A 15,775-nucleotide genomic window follows, 5' to 3' on the forward strand; every position below is an offset into this window, starting at 1 on the left:
GAAGAACTCACACACAAACAGACATTGGTCTTTCAGGGTTTTTACTCACTTTCAGGTGGCAGGGGTGAGTTAACCCGGGCGATGCTATGGTGGACCAGGTGGAACCAGATATCCCTTCGGCTGATATAGGGGTGACTGCTGACTCGCCTTCCTAGCCCTTGTTGTTTTGAGGTGACCCTTCTTGTTTTGAGTTGACCCCCGACTTGAAGTCTTGCTGGGATCAACCAGGGAAGTTGCATACGCCGTTCTCCCCTTTCTGGCCCGTTTGCGGGCAGCGTGGACCAAGTAATTCTGGCTGCTTGCCTTCTGTCACTTATAGGCCCCTCGTTACTGCTGTAGCTGCGGACTCGGTGTAGGTTGGTGAGGCGCATAAAGTGCCCTCACCGGCAGGTTGGGCAGGCCAACTGAATGGGCCCCTGCTCTGGGGACCTGTACCCCGTGCGGGCTGGGTCTACTGACAGTCCCCTTACTCAGCCACCTCTGCGTCAGGTGGATTTCAGGCAGCACTAAACAATAGCTCTTCTCCCCCGCCAGCAGCCACGAATGGTGCAGTGTCTGGAAGGGCCCTGCTCCACTGCTCTGCCCTCCAGACGCGACTCCTCCAGTTCCTACTCCTTCGGCTGCCTCTGCACAACTCCCTTGTTCCCACTGACACCACCTACCACTAGCTGGGAGGCGAGGGCCACGCCCCCTCCCTGAGTCTGCTCAGGGGTCTCCTCTAGCTGTGTGTGTGTTCCTGGTTACTGGTGTCTGTGTGTCCACACCCTAGTCAGCCTCTGGGATTACCTGTTTTGTACTGACCCAGCATGGGTGCAGTACTCAGTGGTGCCTGACCAGGTCAGGGGCGCCACAATTCCATGAAAAGACACCGCTGAACTCGGCAGTTATGTTTCTTTTTTTTTCTCTAAAGGATTCTATGTGGAGCTTAAGAAAATGCATGTAAAAAAGTGCATAATCAAAGTTTTTCTGCACTATAAAAAAAAACACAGCAAATAAATCAGAAAAGGCATTAAAAATGCAGAAAATATGCAATAATCAGAGAAGATTGTTATTGTGTAGTTTGGTGCTGATGTAACCAGGACTATTCAGGTCGTCACACGGTACTGCACAAACTGCCCTCCCCGTGCAGTTTTCAACCCCCCATGGTTCTGGGTCTCTTTCCTGCAGTAAATCCTCCACCAGCATTCACAAATCCTAGATACATGTTAGGGCCAGGTGGACGGGCAGACCCAGGAGGTGGATCCACTGGACCGAACTCCTTGATGATGGTAAGGGGTCCGGTAGCTGGAGCACTACAGGTAGCAGGGCAGTCCGTGCACAAGAGTATAATGGAGAAGTCCCTGGGACCACGGAGTCACTGATGGTAGTCCGGGTGACGGAGCTCAGGTTCGGAAGCCGAGATGATGTCAGGCGGAGTCCGGAACCGTTGGAGCGAGATGACGGGTCACCACAGGGATCCGAGATGGTACGGACTGTCAGGATGGCAGATAAGCAGCGTTCGGGGTGCGGGATGCGGCAGGACCGGATGGCGAGGCAGGATCGGCTCTAGAAGAGAGGTACGTAAGTATGGCAGAGAGACACAAGGAGACCTGACTCCTAGCTTGGGAAACACGAAGATCAGGCCCCGCCCACTTGGACATTAAACCCCTTTATACCCTGAACCTGTGTGCTTCATTTTCTGTCAATGGACGCTGGCCCTTTAAGAAAGGGTCAATGACCGCGCGCGCGCCCTAATGCGCATGCGCGCGGCCCGGGTGCCAGAAGCCAGAGCAGGAAGCTGAGAGGAGGAAGCAGCAGAGCCGGGCTGGGGCTGAGACGCCGACGGGCGCCGGGAGCGGGGACCAGGACGCCTGGGAAGCGCCAGCAATGGATGCTGGAGAGCGGGGAGCGGTGGAGACCGGACTGAAGAACCGGGGAGCGAGGCAGGGGAGCCGGGGAGCATGACAGGTGAGCCGGGGAGCAGCGTAGGGGACCCGGGGAGCGTGACAGTACACCCCCCCCACGCCCCCCTCCCCGCAACCGGGACAGGAAGGCACGGATCAGCGGAGTACCCACATTCTCCCGGGGCTCCCAGGACCTATCCTCAGGACCATACCCTGCCCAGTCCACCAGGAAGAACTGTCGACCCCGTACGGTCTTCATGGCCACGATATCCCTTACCGCATAGATGTCGTCATCGGCAATAGGAGGAGGAGCCGAACTGGCAGCAGCGGAGAAGGGACCAAGGACAACCGGCTTGAGCAGGGAGACGTGGAAGGAGTTGGGTATCCTCATCGTGGCCGGGAGCTGGAGCTTGTAGGAGACCTCATTGATCTTGCTGAGGACTTTAAACGGCCCGATGTAGCGAGGACCCAGCTTGTAGGATGGTATCTTCAATCGGACGTACTTGGAAGCAAGCCAGACTAGATCTCCAGGAGAGAAACACGGAGGGTCCAGACGTCTCTTGTCTGCATGTCTCTTCATCCGCAGGGAAGCACGCCCAAGGGACGCCTTGACAGAGTCCCAAATGGTTGCAAAGTCACGGGCTACAGCATCAGCAGCAGGGACATCCGAAGAAGGAGATACAGGCAATGGGACGGAGGGCTGAAGTCCGTAAACGACATGAAAGGGAGAGCTGGAGGAGGACTCACTGACGTGGTGGTTATGGGAGAACTCAGCCCAAGGAAGAAGCGTGGACCAGTCGTCGTGATTGGCGTTGACGTAGTGTCTTAAGAAGGAGGTCAAGATTTGATTGACCCTTTCCACTTGGCCATTAGACTGAGGATGGTAGGCAGAAGAAAAGTCCAGAGTCACTCCCAGATGTTTGCAGAGAGCCCTCCAGAAGCGGGAGGTGAACTGAGTTCCTCGGTCGGACACGATGTGTGATGGAAAGCCATGCAAGCGGAAGATGTGATGTATATAGGCGTCCGCGAGTTCCTGAGCAGAGGGCAGTCCAGCCATAGGGACGAAATGAGCCATTTTAGAGAACCGGTCCACCACAACCCATATGACGGTGTATCCGGAGGACAATGGCAAGTCCGTAATAAAGTCCATTGCAATGTGTTGCCACGGAACTGAGGGTATAGGCAGAGGCAGAAGACGGCCATATGGCAGGTGTTTGGGCGTCTTGTTCCTGGCACAAGAGGAGCAGGCAGAGACAAAAGCAGCGACGTCCGTGCGAAGGGATGGCCACCAGTAATGACGTACAATCGCACTCCATGTTCTCTTTTGACCAGCATGACCGGCTGTTTTCGAGGCATGGCCCCAGTGTAACACTTTTTGCCTATCAGTCTCAGAGACATAGGTCTTCCCGGGCGGTATCTGGGCCAGGGTGACAGGGGCCACCGGAATGATTTTACTAGGACAAATGATGGGTTGGGATGTCTCCTCCTCCTGCTCCATGGGCATGAAAGACCTGGACAAGGCATCAGCGCGTACATTCTTGTCCGCGGGTCGGAAATGGAGCTGGAAATCGAACCTGGCAAAGAACAAGGACCACCTGGCTTGCCGTGGGTTCAGTCGCTGAGCGGACCGCAGGTATTCCAGGTTCTTGTGGTCCGTGTAAATGATTACGGGGTACACTGCTCCTTCCAGAAGGTAGCGCCATTCCTCCAGAGCCAGTTTTACTGCCAATAGCTCTCGGTCACCGATGGTGTAGTTGCGTTCAGGCGCTGAGAAGCTCTTGGAGAAGAAACCGCAAGTCACCATCTTCCCGGAGGAGGACTTCTGCATGAGCACTGCTCCGGCTCCCGAGGAGGAGGCATCCACCTCCAAGGTGAACTGGCGGTTTAACTCCGGACGGTGGAGCACAGGAGAGGAGGCAAATGCCCGCTTCAGCGAGCCAAACGCGGCGTCGGCCGCAGGTGACCAGTCCTTTGGATTAGCCTCCTTCTTGGTCAAGGCGGAGAGAGGAGCGGTCAGAGCAGAGAAGTGAGGGATGAACTGGCGGTAGTAGTTGGCGAATCCCAGAAAGCGTTGGATTGCCTTCAGTCCAGAAGGAGGAGGCCAGTTGAGAATGGAGGAGACCTTCTTTGGATCCATCTGCAGTCCGGTATCGGAGATGATGTAACCCAGGAAGGGGAGAGAAGACTGCTCAAAGACACACTTCTCGTACTTGGCGTACAGACGATTCTCTCTCAGTCTTTGTAGAACCAGCTGCACGTTCTCTCTGTGGGTCTGGAGATCCGGAGAGAAGACAAGGATATCATCCAGATACACCACCACACAGACGTAAAGAAGGTCCCGGAAAACGTCGTTCACCAATTCTTGAAAGACTGCTGGTGCGTTACACAGACCGAAGGGCATTACGCAGTATTCATAGTGCCCATCGCGAGTATTGAACGCGGTCTTCCATTCGTCCCCAGAGCGGATGCGGACCAGGTTGTAGGCACCCCGAAGGTCCAATTTGGTGAACACACGAGCTCCTCTAAGCCGGTCAAACAATTCGGGGATGAGCGGCAGAGGGTACTTGTTTTTCACGGTGATTTGGTTCAATCCCCGGTAGTCTATACATGGGCGTAAGTCGCCTTCTTTCTTCTTCACGAAGAAGAAGCCTGCTCCAGCAGGAGAGGAGGATCTCCGAATGAATCCCCTTGCCAGGCTCTCTGTGATGTAAGTAGACATGGCCCTTGTTTCGGCTGGAGACAATGGATATATTCGTCCTCGAGGTGGTGTTGTTCCTGGGAGCAGGTCGATGGCACAATCGTACGGACGATGTGGCGGAAGTACCTCAGATTCCTTTTTATCAAAGACGTCCGCGAAGGACCAATAGGCCGAGGGCAGTCCCGGTAGGTTCTCTGGAACCGGAGGTCGTCGGATGGGTTGTATGGCCTTCAGACAGTTCTCATGGCACGAAGAGCCCCATCGGGTGATTTCACCAGTGCCCCAGCTGACTGATGGCTCGTGTGTCCGTAACCAGGGAAGTCCCAGCAGGATTTGATGGGACATGTGTGGGAGGACGTAGAGAGCGATGTTCTCGGTGTGCAGGGCACCGATACGCAGTTCGACCGGCCTGGTGATCCAGGAGATGGTGTCAGAGAGGGGTCTCCCATCCACAGAGGCAATCATGAGGGGTTTGTCAAGTGGAGTAACAGGCACCTGGTACTTGTCCACCGTGGCCTGCTGGATGAAATTGCCTGCTGCCCCAGAATCGAGGTACGCCTCAGCCGTGAACCGCGTCTCTCCCGTTGTCACTTGCACAGTCCACGTAACCGGGTCTGAGAGAGTCCCAGCACCTAGGGTGGCCTCTCCTACCAACCCTAGGCTTTGGAGTTTCCCGGCCTCTCTGGACAGGAGCGTAGCAGGTGCATGCCCTCTCCGCAGTAGAAGCAGAGGCCCTTGGCGAGCCGCTCTGCTCGACGTTGTTCAGACTGCCGCACACGGTCGATCTGCATGGGCTCGTGGACGGAGACACCAGATGCCGTTGACTGTAGTACGGCGGGCTTCTGCGGAGGAGAGGAATGCCGTACCGGACGTCTCTCACGGGACACCTCTTTGGATCGCTCCTGAAAGCGAATGTCCACTCGAGTCGCTAGGGTAATCAGGGCATCCAGGGTGGACGGTACGTCACGACCAGCCAGCTCATCTTTAATTCGACCCGAGAGTCCTTCCCAGAAGGCGGCGGTTAGGGCCTCGTTGTTCCAGCCGAGTTCCGAAGCCAAGGTGCGAAAACGGATTGCGTATTGACCCACCGTCAGAGTCCCCTGACGTAACCGGAGAAGAGATGAAGCAGACGCGGGGGCGCGTCCGGGCTCGTCAAAGGTGCCACGGAATGCCTGCAGGAACTCCTGGATGTTCGTGGTCACAGGATCCTCCTTCTCCCACAAGGGGTTCATCCACGCCAGTGCCTCACCCTCTAGATGGGACATGATGAAGGCGACCTTGGCTTGGTCGGAGGCAAACAAATGCGGCAGCTGCGTGAAATGGAGGGAGCATTGGTTTATGAAACCCCTGCAGGTCTTGGGATCTCCGGCGTACCGGGGTGGTGAGGCCAAACGAAGTCTGGAAGCATCCGAAGAGGCTGCCACGGGGGCTGGAGCCGTGGATTGGCTAGTGGAAGCCCGAGACGCTGAAGATGTAATTGACGCTTGTAGCGTGTTCAGGCGGGCGTCCACCGAAGTCATGAAGTTCAGCATGCGGGTCTGGGTTTCACGCTGGCGTTGGAGTTCCTCCTGCAAGGCCGCTAGTGCTTCAGCGGGATCCATGGCCTGATCTTACTGTTAGGGCCAGGTGGACGGGCAGACCCAGGAGGTGGATCCACTGGACCGAACTCCTTGATGATGGTAAGGGGTCCGGTAGCTGGAGCACTACAGGTAGCAGGGCAGTCCGTGCACAAGAGTATAATGGAGAAGTCCCTGGGACCACGGAGTCACTGATGGTAGTCCGGGTGACGGAGCTCAGGTTCGGAAGCCGAGATGATGTCAGGCGGAGTCCGGAACCGTTGGAGCGAGATGACGGGTCACCACAGGGATCCGAGATGGTACGGACTGTCAGGATGGCAGATAAGCAGCGTTCGGGGTGCGGGATGCGGCAGGACCGGATGGCGAGGCAGGATCGGCTCTAGAAGAGAGGTACGTAAGTATGGCAGAGAGACACAAGGAGACCTGACTCCTAGCTTGGGAAACACGAAGATCAGGCCCCGCCCACTTGGACATTAAACCCCTTTATACCCTGAACCTGTGTGCTTCATTTCCTGTCAATGGACGCTGGCCCTTTAAGAAAGGGTCAATGACCGCGCGCGCGCCCTAATACGCATGCGCGCGGCCCGGGTGCCAGAAGCCAGAGCAGGAAGCTGAGAGGAGGAAGCAGCAGAGCCGGGCTGGGGCTGAGACGCCGACGGGCGCCGGGAGCGGGGACCAGGACGCCTGGGAAGCGCCGGCAATGGATGCTGGAGAGTGGGGAGCGGTGGAGACCGGACTGAAGAACCGGGGAGCGAGGCAGGGGAGCCGGGGAGCGTGACAGGTGAGCCGGGGAGCAGCGTAGGGGACCCGGGGAGCGTGACAATACACCTTGCACCACACCTGTCAGGCACACCAGTGGGCTGCTTAAGCATGAATAAGGCCGCCCACCTAGAGGTCAGGCAGGGGGTGGGAAGTGTCAAGGGAGTCGAGTAGGAACCCTCGAGCTGTGAGGAGCTCTCAGGAAGCTGGGAGTTGTAGCTCCCAGGGGAGAAGTAAACTAGGTCGCAGACGGTAGTCCTAGAGGAGTCAGACCCCCGGTCGCAGGGGATTGAGGCTAGGTGACTGGAACCCATCAAGGAGGACAGTCAGCAGCCTGGTCCTATCACCGGTCCGGGCCCGAAGGCACATCGGGGTACACGGACCCTAGGTCGGGAAGAAGCTTCAGGAGACCCGGCAATTAACCTGCGGAGGACAGGGCCTTTATGGACTGTTCCCACCAGCTCAGAGATCAGGGGCACTAGCGCAACGAGGGGGATAGGGCTTTCCTAGCAAGCAGCCCACTGAAATCCCAAGCATGAGCTCCTGAGAGCAGGCGCCTTCACTTAGCCATAGTGGGGAGCGGGGCCCGGAAAGCTCCAAGTTACTGGGCCACAACGGACAATCAAAACTTTTGTGCCAGGAGGCAGGTTACGGACCCCCAGGCAGTGCTGCAGGGGACGGGACCCGGACAAGCTCCCCTCGAGAGGCAACGACAGTCAGAGACTTGGTTTACCCTGTTGTCAGTGTCTGCTTCATTGCTGAGTGAGTACCCGACTGGCCCCTGCACTGTATCCCCGCATCATCCATCCAGACTCCCGGGGCCTACCCCTACCCGTGGAGGGTAATGTCATCTTGCTGCCCCACTCCATTTCCCCGGGTACTCCCAACGGCATCGGCGGTACTCCCAATTACCGTACACCACGGGTGTCGTCACGAACTATACCAAATCCCCTGTAAATACTCCCTTTTCCATTTGAGTGTGGCCCCTAGCCCCCGGGTCCGGAGACCCTAGAGCCACGAGCAATCACCACCACCGGATCCGAGCAGTTCGATCTACTGCAGGGGCGGCACACTGATACCTGCACAAAACAAAAAAACAGAATTGGATTGCAAGATACGGCATCACAGCAGTTCGGCAATCCAGCAGTCAGGCCACCGGAGTTCATACTCGGGGCTGTCCGCTGTCCTCAGTGAAAGTTGAAGCTGCTGCACTCAGTGAAAGTGGAACATGCTGCTGGACGTCTGCACCAAATCTGTATATCCTGGCAGAAAAACGCACCCAAACTGCATAAATGGAAATTCATTTTTGGTGAAGAAATGACTACAACCAAATACTTAATGTGCACCAATTGCTTAATCCAGTAACCCGGCATTGAGTTCAATGACTTCACCTGAGTTCATCTCAGGTCAGTTCACCTGCAATCACAGCAGGGATACCATGGGAACCAATACCTGTGACGTCAGGTGAATTTAGTGATGTCAGTGCTCACTACTGTGGCACAGTCAGTGTGTCCCTGAAGGCCGCAGTGAGTGGTCACGTTTTTTAATGTGACTACACACTGCTACTTCATGATGCAGCAGAACCAGCATCGTCATGGGACCTTGTGTGGATTGCGTCAGACCTACAGAGTATTTTGAGGGTTAATAAATTGGTGAAAGAGAGTGTTTTTTTATTTAAAATAAAGGCTTTTTGTGTGTTTGTGTTTATTTCTTTTGACTCACAGACTCCTCCCCATTACTAACCTCTGGCTTATGACAGCTGTTATTTTTTGACAAATCAGCTGTCATTAAGCCCTTATATTACCCAGATTACAACAGTTCCAGGGTAATTGGGATGAGCAGGGTAAAGCGCCGGAATTGTTGCATCTAGAGGATGAAAAAATTCCGAGGTGGCCACGGGCTTCTATTTTTAGGCTGTGAAGGGCCCAATAACCATGGGTCTCCCCAACCTGAGAACACCAGCCCCCCAGCTGTCGTCTTTATCTTGGCTGGCGATCAAAATTGGGGAGGACCACACACCTTTGTTTTATTATTTATCTAACTGAATATTTTAGTACTCATCCACCTCTACATGTAATACAAACACCTGATGTAAACAAAAGGTTATTTTCTGATGGTAGATTCTCTTTAAGTCTAATGAAACATGTTTTCCTTTGCTCCATTGAACAGTATACTTTACTTATGAAGATAAAAGATTCCTATTTTACTTACAAAGATAAAATCAGACCACTTTTCCTTTGCAGTACGCAGTGCTGCCTGACGAAGTTTCATCACATGGGCAAATCTGGATGCCGGCCAATGTTTAGGGCCAAATTCATCAGTGTAAGATCTAAAAAAAAAAAAGACGACCTATAAAATCAGATATTCATTTTTCAACTGTTCCATAACTTTCCTTTACTTGGATTGGATAAAGCAATTATCTTGTTAAGAAAAAACTTGCTTACTAGAGATGAGTGAACCCAAGGTCCAGTCTGCGTAGTGAACACAGACGTTACATAAAATATAAAGTTTGGATTCAGAGTTCGGGAGCTTTATATATGCAAACTACAAGCATGAGCATCGCTGTGCTCAGGTACGCTCAATGCTCAGCCCAGTGTGAGCTGCTTGCAGTGTTTGAACAGCTCTCAATGGATCGGATGTAGTGTGCACCAAACAAAAAAAAAATGGAACACCCTGCTCACTCGCACCCAGAAGAGTTCTGCTTATGACTGCATGTGGGTGGAGACCCAAACTGCCCAATTAGTGACTTCAATTGAGGTTCAGGTCAAGTGCAGGTCCCAAACCAAACTTTATGCACCAACCAAACTTCCATGGGTCCTCTCTTCTCTACAACTTATTTTATTAGAAACTGAAAAAAAAGAACATTCCCCTTACTGCCCATAGTATAGGTTCCACATTCATTTTGGTTACCTGCCTATTAGAGAGGAGCGAACCCGAGATTCGGTGTTCATACCGAATACAGACTCAACAAAAAAAATCAGAGTTCACGGGTGCTTTACGTTTGATCAACACTTGCACGAGCATCGCTGTGCTCGGGTACGCTCGGTACTCAGCCCAGTGTGAGCCGCTTGCAGTGTTTCAATGGCCTGCACTAGGGCTAACACCAGCATAATCGGATGTAGTATACACCCCAAAAACATGGAAAAAAAACCAAAACCCGTCCGCGGAAGTGTTCGGTTTATGGCTGACTGCATGTGAGTGGAGACTAGAACTGCCCAATTAGTAATTTCCATTGGGGTTCAGGTCAAGTCCGAATCCCAAGCCAAACTTTTTCAAAAGTCTGGCTGCACCTGCCGAACCAAACTTCCACGGGTCCCCTTATCTCTAGTGCCTATCCCTGAAGTTCCCCACAGCTGATCATGCACCTTCACATGGCTAAAAGGCGTATTAACCCTGTACTCCTGGCCTGCAAGTAGCTGCAATAGTCAAGAGGTTACACTGTACTTGATGGGATCAGTGTAGACACCAATGATGGGCAGAAAAGCTTTATAGTCTGTACTGGGAGATGAGCAAGGGGAGTATGACTTAAATTTATATACAAAATTCTAAGATGTGTTCAGATAATGTTATATTCTGGCTTTAAGGGAACCTGACATCAGAAAATAGCCGATTAATCTAACCTCAACTACAGGCAACTGCATGATAATTACAATGGCTTTTGCAGCTAAACTATAAATTTAAGGTTTTGTTATAGTTAAGAATAAAAAACTTGCCTCCATGTCTGCAAAACCGTGGCCTTGAGTCGTCGGGGTAGTATGACCTCTCCAGTCTTGTGACGTTGGTGCATGTGTCTTTGATATCAAGCGTAGACAGGCACACATCATGCGCAGTTAGCTGAGGTGTCTTTACTCTGTATGATGGAGGCGTTCTGAGCCCGAACCCTGCAAGTGTTTGTGCTGGATATCAAAAACACCTGTGCTGACGTCACCAGACTGGAGCTATCAATCATGGTAATGGGCATGTTGGCAAAGGATGACCTATCCTGGATACCGTACGGCCCCGATAATTCAGGGTAACAATTTTACACACATGGAGGCAAGTTTTTAATTTATGACCATAGCAAAAGCACAGACATGTGGTTTAGCTGCAAATTCTGCTGTAATTATCATGTAATTGCCTGTAAGTGCATGGTGTTAGGTTAATACTACTGAAAAGTGAGCAGGCTCGGCACAACTCCATACTCGAGTACTCCACCGGCAACCACCTCTCCTGGGTACCAGGTCACCGTCAACCCGAGTCAGGGTGTCACTTCACTTTCACCTTCACTCCTCTACAGTTACTACTCAACTGACTACTCTCCACAGTCTGCCCCTCCCACCTGGTCAACTAGTGGACTGGAATGGCTCCACCTCTAGTCAGCCATCCATGGTCCCACCCTAGCTAAGTACCACTGTATGGGGGATTGTTGGGGAAAACTGGGATTACCTGGGTTTTTGGTGGTACCGGCACTGGGGTTCTGGGTACCTAAGGGGGTCGGCCCTGCATCCTTGTGGGGATGCAGAACCTTGTAGCACCCTGATGGTCTCATGGGCGCTACATATGACCTCACACAGGTCCTGCAACAGACAAAGTGAATCATTTGTATAATACTAATGCTAATTCTAACAGATGGAGGGGATTAGTATGATATGTCACTCAACCAGCAGCTAATTTTATAAACTTTACTTTCTTGGATTTCAAAACCTAAACATCTGAGCTAACTACTACAGGTATGTAGAGAATCAGCCTGATGGTGCCAGTATAGCACTGGCTTTAGGTTATATACAGTTAGGTCCAGAAATATTTGGACAGTGACACAAGTTTTGTTATTTTAGCTGTTTACAAAAACATGTTCAGAAATACAATTATATATATAATATGGGCTAAAAGTGCACACTCCCAGCTGCAATATGAGAGTTTTCACATCCAAATCGGAGAAAGGGTTTAGGAATCATAGCTCTGTAATGCATAGCCTCCTCTTTTTCAAGGGACCAAAAGTAATTGGACAAGGGACTCTAAGGGCTGCAATTAACTCTGAAAGCGTCTCCCTCGTTAACCTGTAATCAATGAACTAGTTAAAAGGTCTGGGGTTGATTACAGGTGTGTGGTTTTGCATTTGGAAGCTGTTGCTGTGACCAGACAACATGCGGTCTAAGGAACTCTCAATTGAGGTGAAGCAGAACATCCTGAGGCTGAAAAAAAAGAAAAAATCCATCAGAGAGATAGCAGACATGCTTGGAGTAGCAAAATCAACAGTCGGGTACATTCTGAGAAAAAAGGAATTGACTGGTGAGCTTGGGAACTCAATAAGGCCTGGGCGTCCACGGATGACAACAGTGGTGGATGATCGCCGCATACTTTCTTTGGTGAAGAAGAACCCGTTCACAACATCAACTGAAGTCTAGAACACTCTCAGTGAAGTAGGTGTATCTGTCTCTAAGTGAACAGTAAAGAGAAGACTCCATGAAAGTACATACAAAGGGTTCACATCTAGATGCAAACCATTCATCAATTCCAAAAATAGACAGGCCAGAGTTAAATTTGCTGAAAAACACCTCATGAAGCCAGCTCAGTTCTGGAAAAGTATTCTATGGACAGATGAGACAAAGATCAACCTGTACCAGAATGATGGGAAGAAAAAAGTTTGGAGAAGAAAGGGAACGGCACATGATCCAAGGCACACCACATCCTCTGTAAAACATGGTGGAGGCAACGTGATGGCATGGGCATGCATGGCTTTCAATGGCACTGGGTCACTTGTGTTTATTGATGACATAACAGCAGACAAGAGTAGCCGGATGAATTCTGAAGTGTACCGGGATATACTTTCAGCCCAGATTCAGCCAAATGCCGCAAAGTTGATCAGACGGCGCTTCATAGTACAGATGGACAATGACCCCAAGCATACAGCCAAAGCTACCCAGGAGTTCATGAGTGCAAAAAAGTGAAACATTCTGCAATGGCCAAGTCAATCACCAGATCTTAACCCAATTGAGCATGCATTTCACTTGCTCAAATCCAGACTTAACACAGAAAGACCCACAAACAAGCAAGACCTGAAGGCTGCGGCTGTAAAGGCCTGGCAAAGCATTAAGAAGAAGGAAACCCAGTGTTTGGTGATGTCCATGGGTTCCAGACTTAAGGCAGTGATTGCCTCCAAAGGATTCGCAACAAAATATTGAAAATAAAAATATTTTGTTTGGGTTTGGTTTATTTGTCCAATTACTTTTGACCTCCTAAAATGGGGAGTGTTTGTAAAGAAATGTGTACAACTCCTACAATTTCTATCAGATATTTTTGTTCAAGCCTTCAAATTAAACGTTACAATCTGCACTTGAATTCTGTTGTAGAGGTTTCATTTCAAATCCAATGTGGTGGCATGCAGAGCCCAACTCGCGAAAATTGTGTCACTGTCCAAATATTTCTGGACCTAACTGTACATATAATCCTGGTGATTGGTTCCCTTTAAGCCTGGTGGCTGCTAAATGGTGCATAATGGAACCTGACCTTGATGTCATCTCATTTCTATGGATAATGTGAACAATCCCAAGACTTTTGCTTTCCAGGGTCATTAATACCAAGGAAGGAAGAAAGAAGGAACCCTGAAGTTTTGTATGTGGAGTATTTCTTCAAAGGCCCCTGACTAGAGATGTCAGGAAATAAAAAGGTCAAGTCAAGTATGGATTTTGATGTGCCTAATCTGTTTTTTATGGCAGTCGCTTATTCACTTTCCCAATTTAGGCTAGGTTCACACTTCCGTTAAATTGTATCAGTCACAATCCGCTGCTCTGGCAAACAACGGAATCCGTTTAGCGGATTCCGTTGTTCCCATAGACTTGTATGAGCAGCGGATTGTGACTGATGATGTTGCGTTGCACCCTCCGCCCGACTGATCAGTCGTGGAACGACTGACCGCTGGGCGGGAGGAACGCAGCATCCAATGTTTTTTTGAGCAGTGCAATCCGTCGGATTTCGCTGCGCATGCTCTCTAGCTCCCTGCACACGTCACCAGCTTTGCTTGGTTACCCGATATTTACCCTGGTTACGGTGCAAGGAGCCAGCGCTAAGCAGTGTACGCCCGTAACCAAGGTAAATATTGGGTAACCAAGGTAAACATCGGGTGCTTTGCTTTACCCGATATTTAGTCTGGTTACGTGTGCAGGGAGGCCGACACTTCCCCGCTCAGCCCCGTCCCCTCCCGCACTCCGCACATGTACACACACACTCACAACACTCACTCACACACTCACCTGTCCCCAGCCATGCAAACCACAGCACTGCCACTGACATCCTCAGCGCTTGGCTCCGCCCCCCGCTCAGCTCCGCCCCCTCCCGCACTCCGCATGTGTACACTCACTGACACACATACACTCACACACACACTCACTCACTCACAACACTCATTCACACTCTCACCTGTCCCCAGCCATGCAGACCGCAGCACTGCCACTGACATCCTCAGCGCCTGGCTCCGCCCCCCGCTCGGCTCTGCCCCCTCCCGCACTCCGCATGTGTACACTCACTCACACACACACACACTCACACACACACTCACTCACTCACAACACTCACACTCTCACCTGTCCCCAGCCATGCAGACCGCAGCAATGCCACTGACATCCTCAGCGCCTGGCTCCGGCCCTCCACTCGGCTCCGCCCCCTCCCGCACACAACGGAGTTCGACAATGAAATTCTTTTCTTTGTCATCCGTTGTCACCCGTTGTACAACGCATCAGTGACATGCGTCAAGCGACGCATGTGACTGATACAAAACAACGGAAATGTGAACTTAGCCTTAGGCCCCCTTCACACGTCCGTGATACACGTGCGTGTTTGGTCCGTTTCCGTATATACCGGAGACACGGCCAAACGTGCACCAATGTTAATCTATGATTGTGGTCACACGTCCGTTATTTCATTATGTCCGTGTGTGCGTGTCCGTGATCCGTATGTCTTTGCGTTTGGCACGGATGCATGTCCGTTATCTGCACGGAGCACGCACACGTGGACACAATGAAAGTCTATGGGTATGTGCACACACGTTAGTAAACACGTATGCATATACCTATAGTCCGTGTCCGTTTGGTGTTTTTATTTCTAGTGATGTCGGCTATTCTTTCTATTTCTGTGTATGTCGGTCAATCTCCCTGAGTCCGTCGGTCAGTCTCTCTGTCTCTCTGTCGGTCTCTCTGTCTGTCTGTCCCTCTCTCACAGTCTGTCGGTCAGTTTCCCCCCCTCTCTCATACTTACCGTTCCCCGATCTTCGGCGCAGCGCTGCACGGCATTCACACTGCTGCGGCGGCTTTTACTATTTTGAAAAAGCCGGCCGCCCATTAAACAATCTCGTATTCCCTGCTTTCCCCGCCCACCGGCGCCTATGATTGGTTACAGTGAGACACGCCCCCACGCTGAGTGACAGGTGTCACACTGCACCCAATCACAGCAGCCGGTGGGCGTGTCTATACTGTGCAGTAAAATAAATAAATAAATAATTAAAAAAAAATGGCGTGCGGTCCCCCCCAATTTTAATGCCAGCCAGATAAAGCCATACGGCTGAAGGCTGGTATTCTCAGGATGGGGAGCTCCACGTTATGGGGAGCCCCCCACCCTAACAATATCAGTCAGCAGCCGCCCAGAATTGCCGCATACATTATATGCGACAGTTCTGGGGCTGTACCCGGCTCTTCCCGATTTGCCCTGGTGCCATTGGCAAATCGGGGTAATAAGGAGTTATTGGCAGCCCATAGCTGCCAATAAGTCCTAGATTAATCATGTCAGGCGTCTATGAGACACCCTCCATGATTAATCTGTAAATTACAGTAAAAAAACACACACACCCGAAAAAATCCTTTATTTGAAATAAAAAACACACACAAATT

At 51.4% G+C, this 15,775-nt stretch overlaps 1 protein-coding gene across 1 annotated transcript in view; it reads right to left on the reverse strand.

Moving 5' to 3' along the window:
* COLGALT2 (collagen beta(1-O)galactosyltransferase 2) overlaps nt 1-15,775 on the reverse strand; it is a 362,921-nt gene that overhangs the window by 163,936 nt on the left and 183,210 nt on the right. Inside the window, exon 3 of the mRNA XM_075322014.1 lies at nt 9,129-9,246. Within this exon, the coding sequence (XP_075178129.1) occupies nt 9,129-9,246 (118 nt within the window). The remainder of the gene's footprint in view (nt 1-9,128; nt 9,247-15,775) is intronic.

The sequence above is a fragment of the Anomaloglossus baeobatrachus genome, chromosome 8, assembly GCF_048569485.1.
Source record: "Anomaloglossus baeobatrachus isolate aAnoBae1 chromosome 8, aAnoBae1.hap1, whole genome shotgun sequence".
NCBI classification, from domain to species: Eukaryota; Metazoa; Chordata; class Amphibia; order Anura; family Aromobatidae; genus Anomaloglossus; species Anomaloglossus baeobatrachus.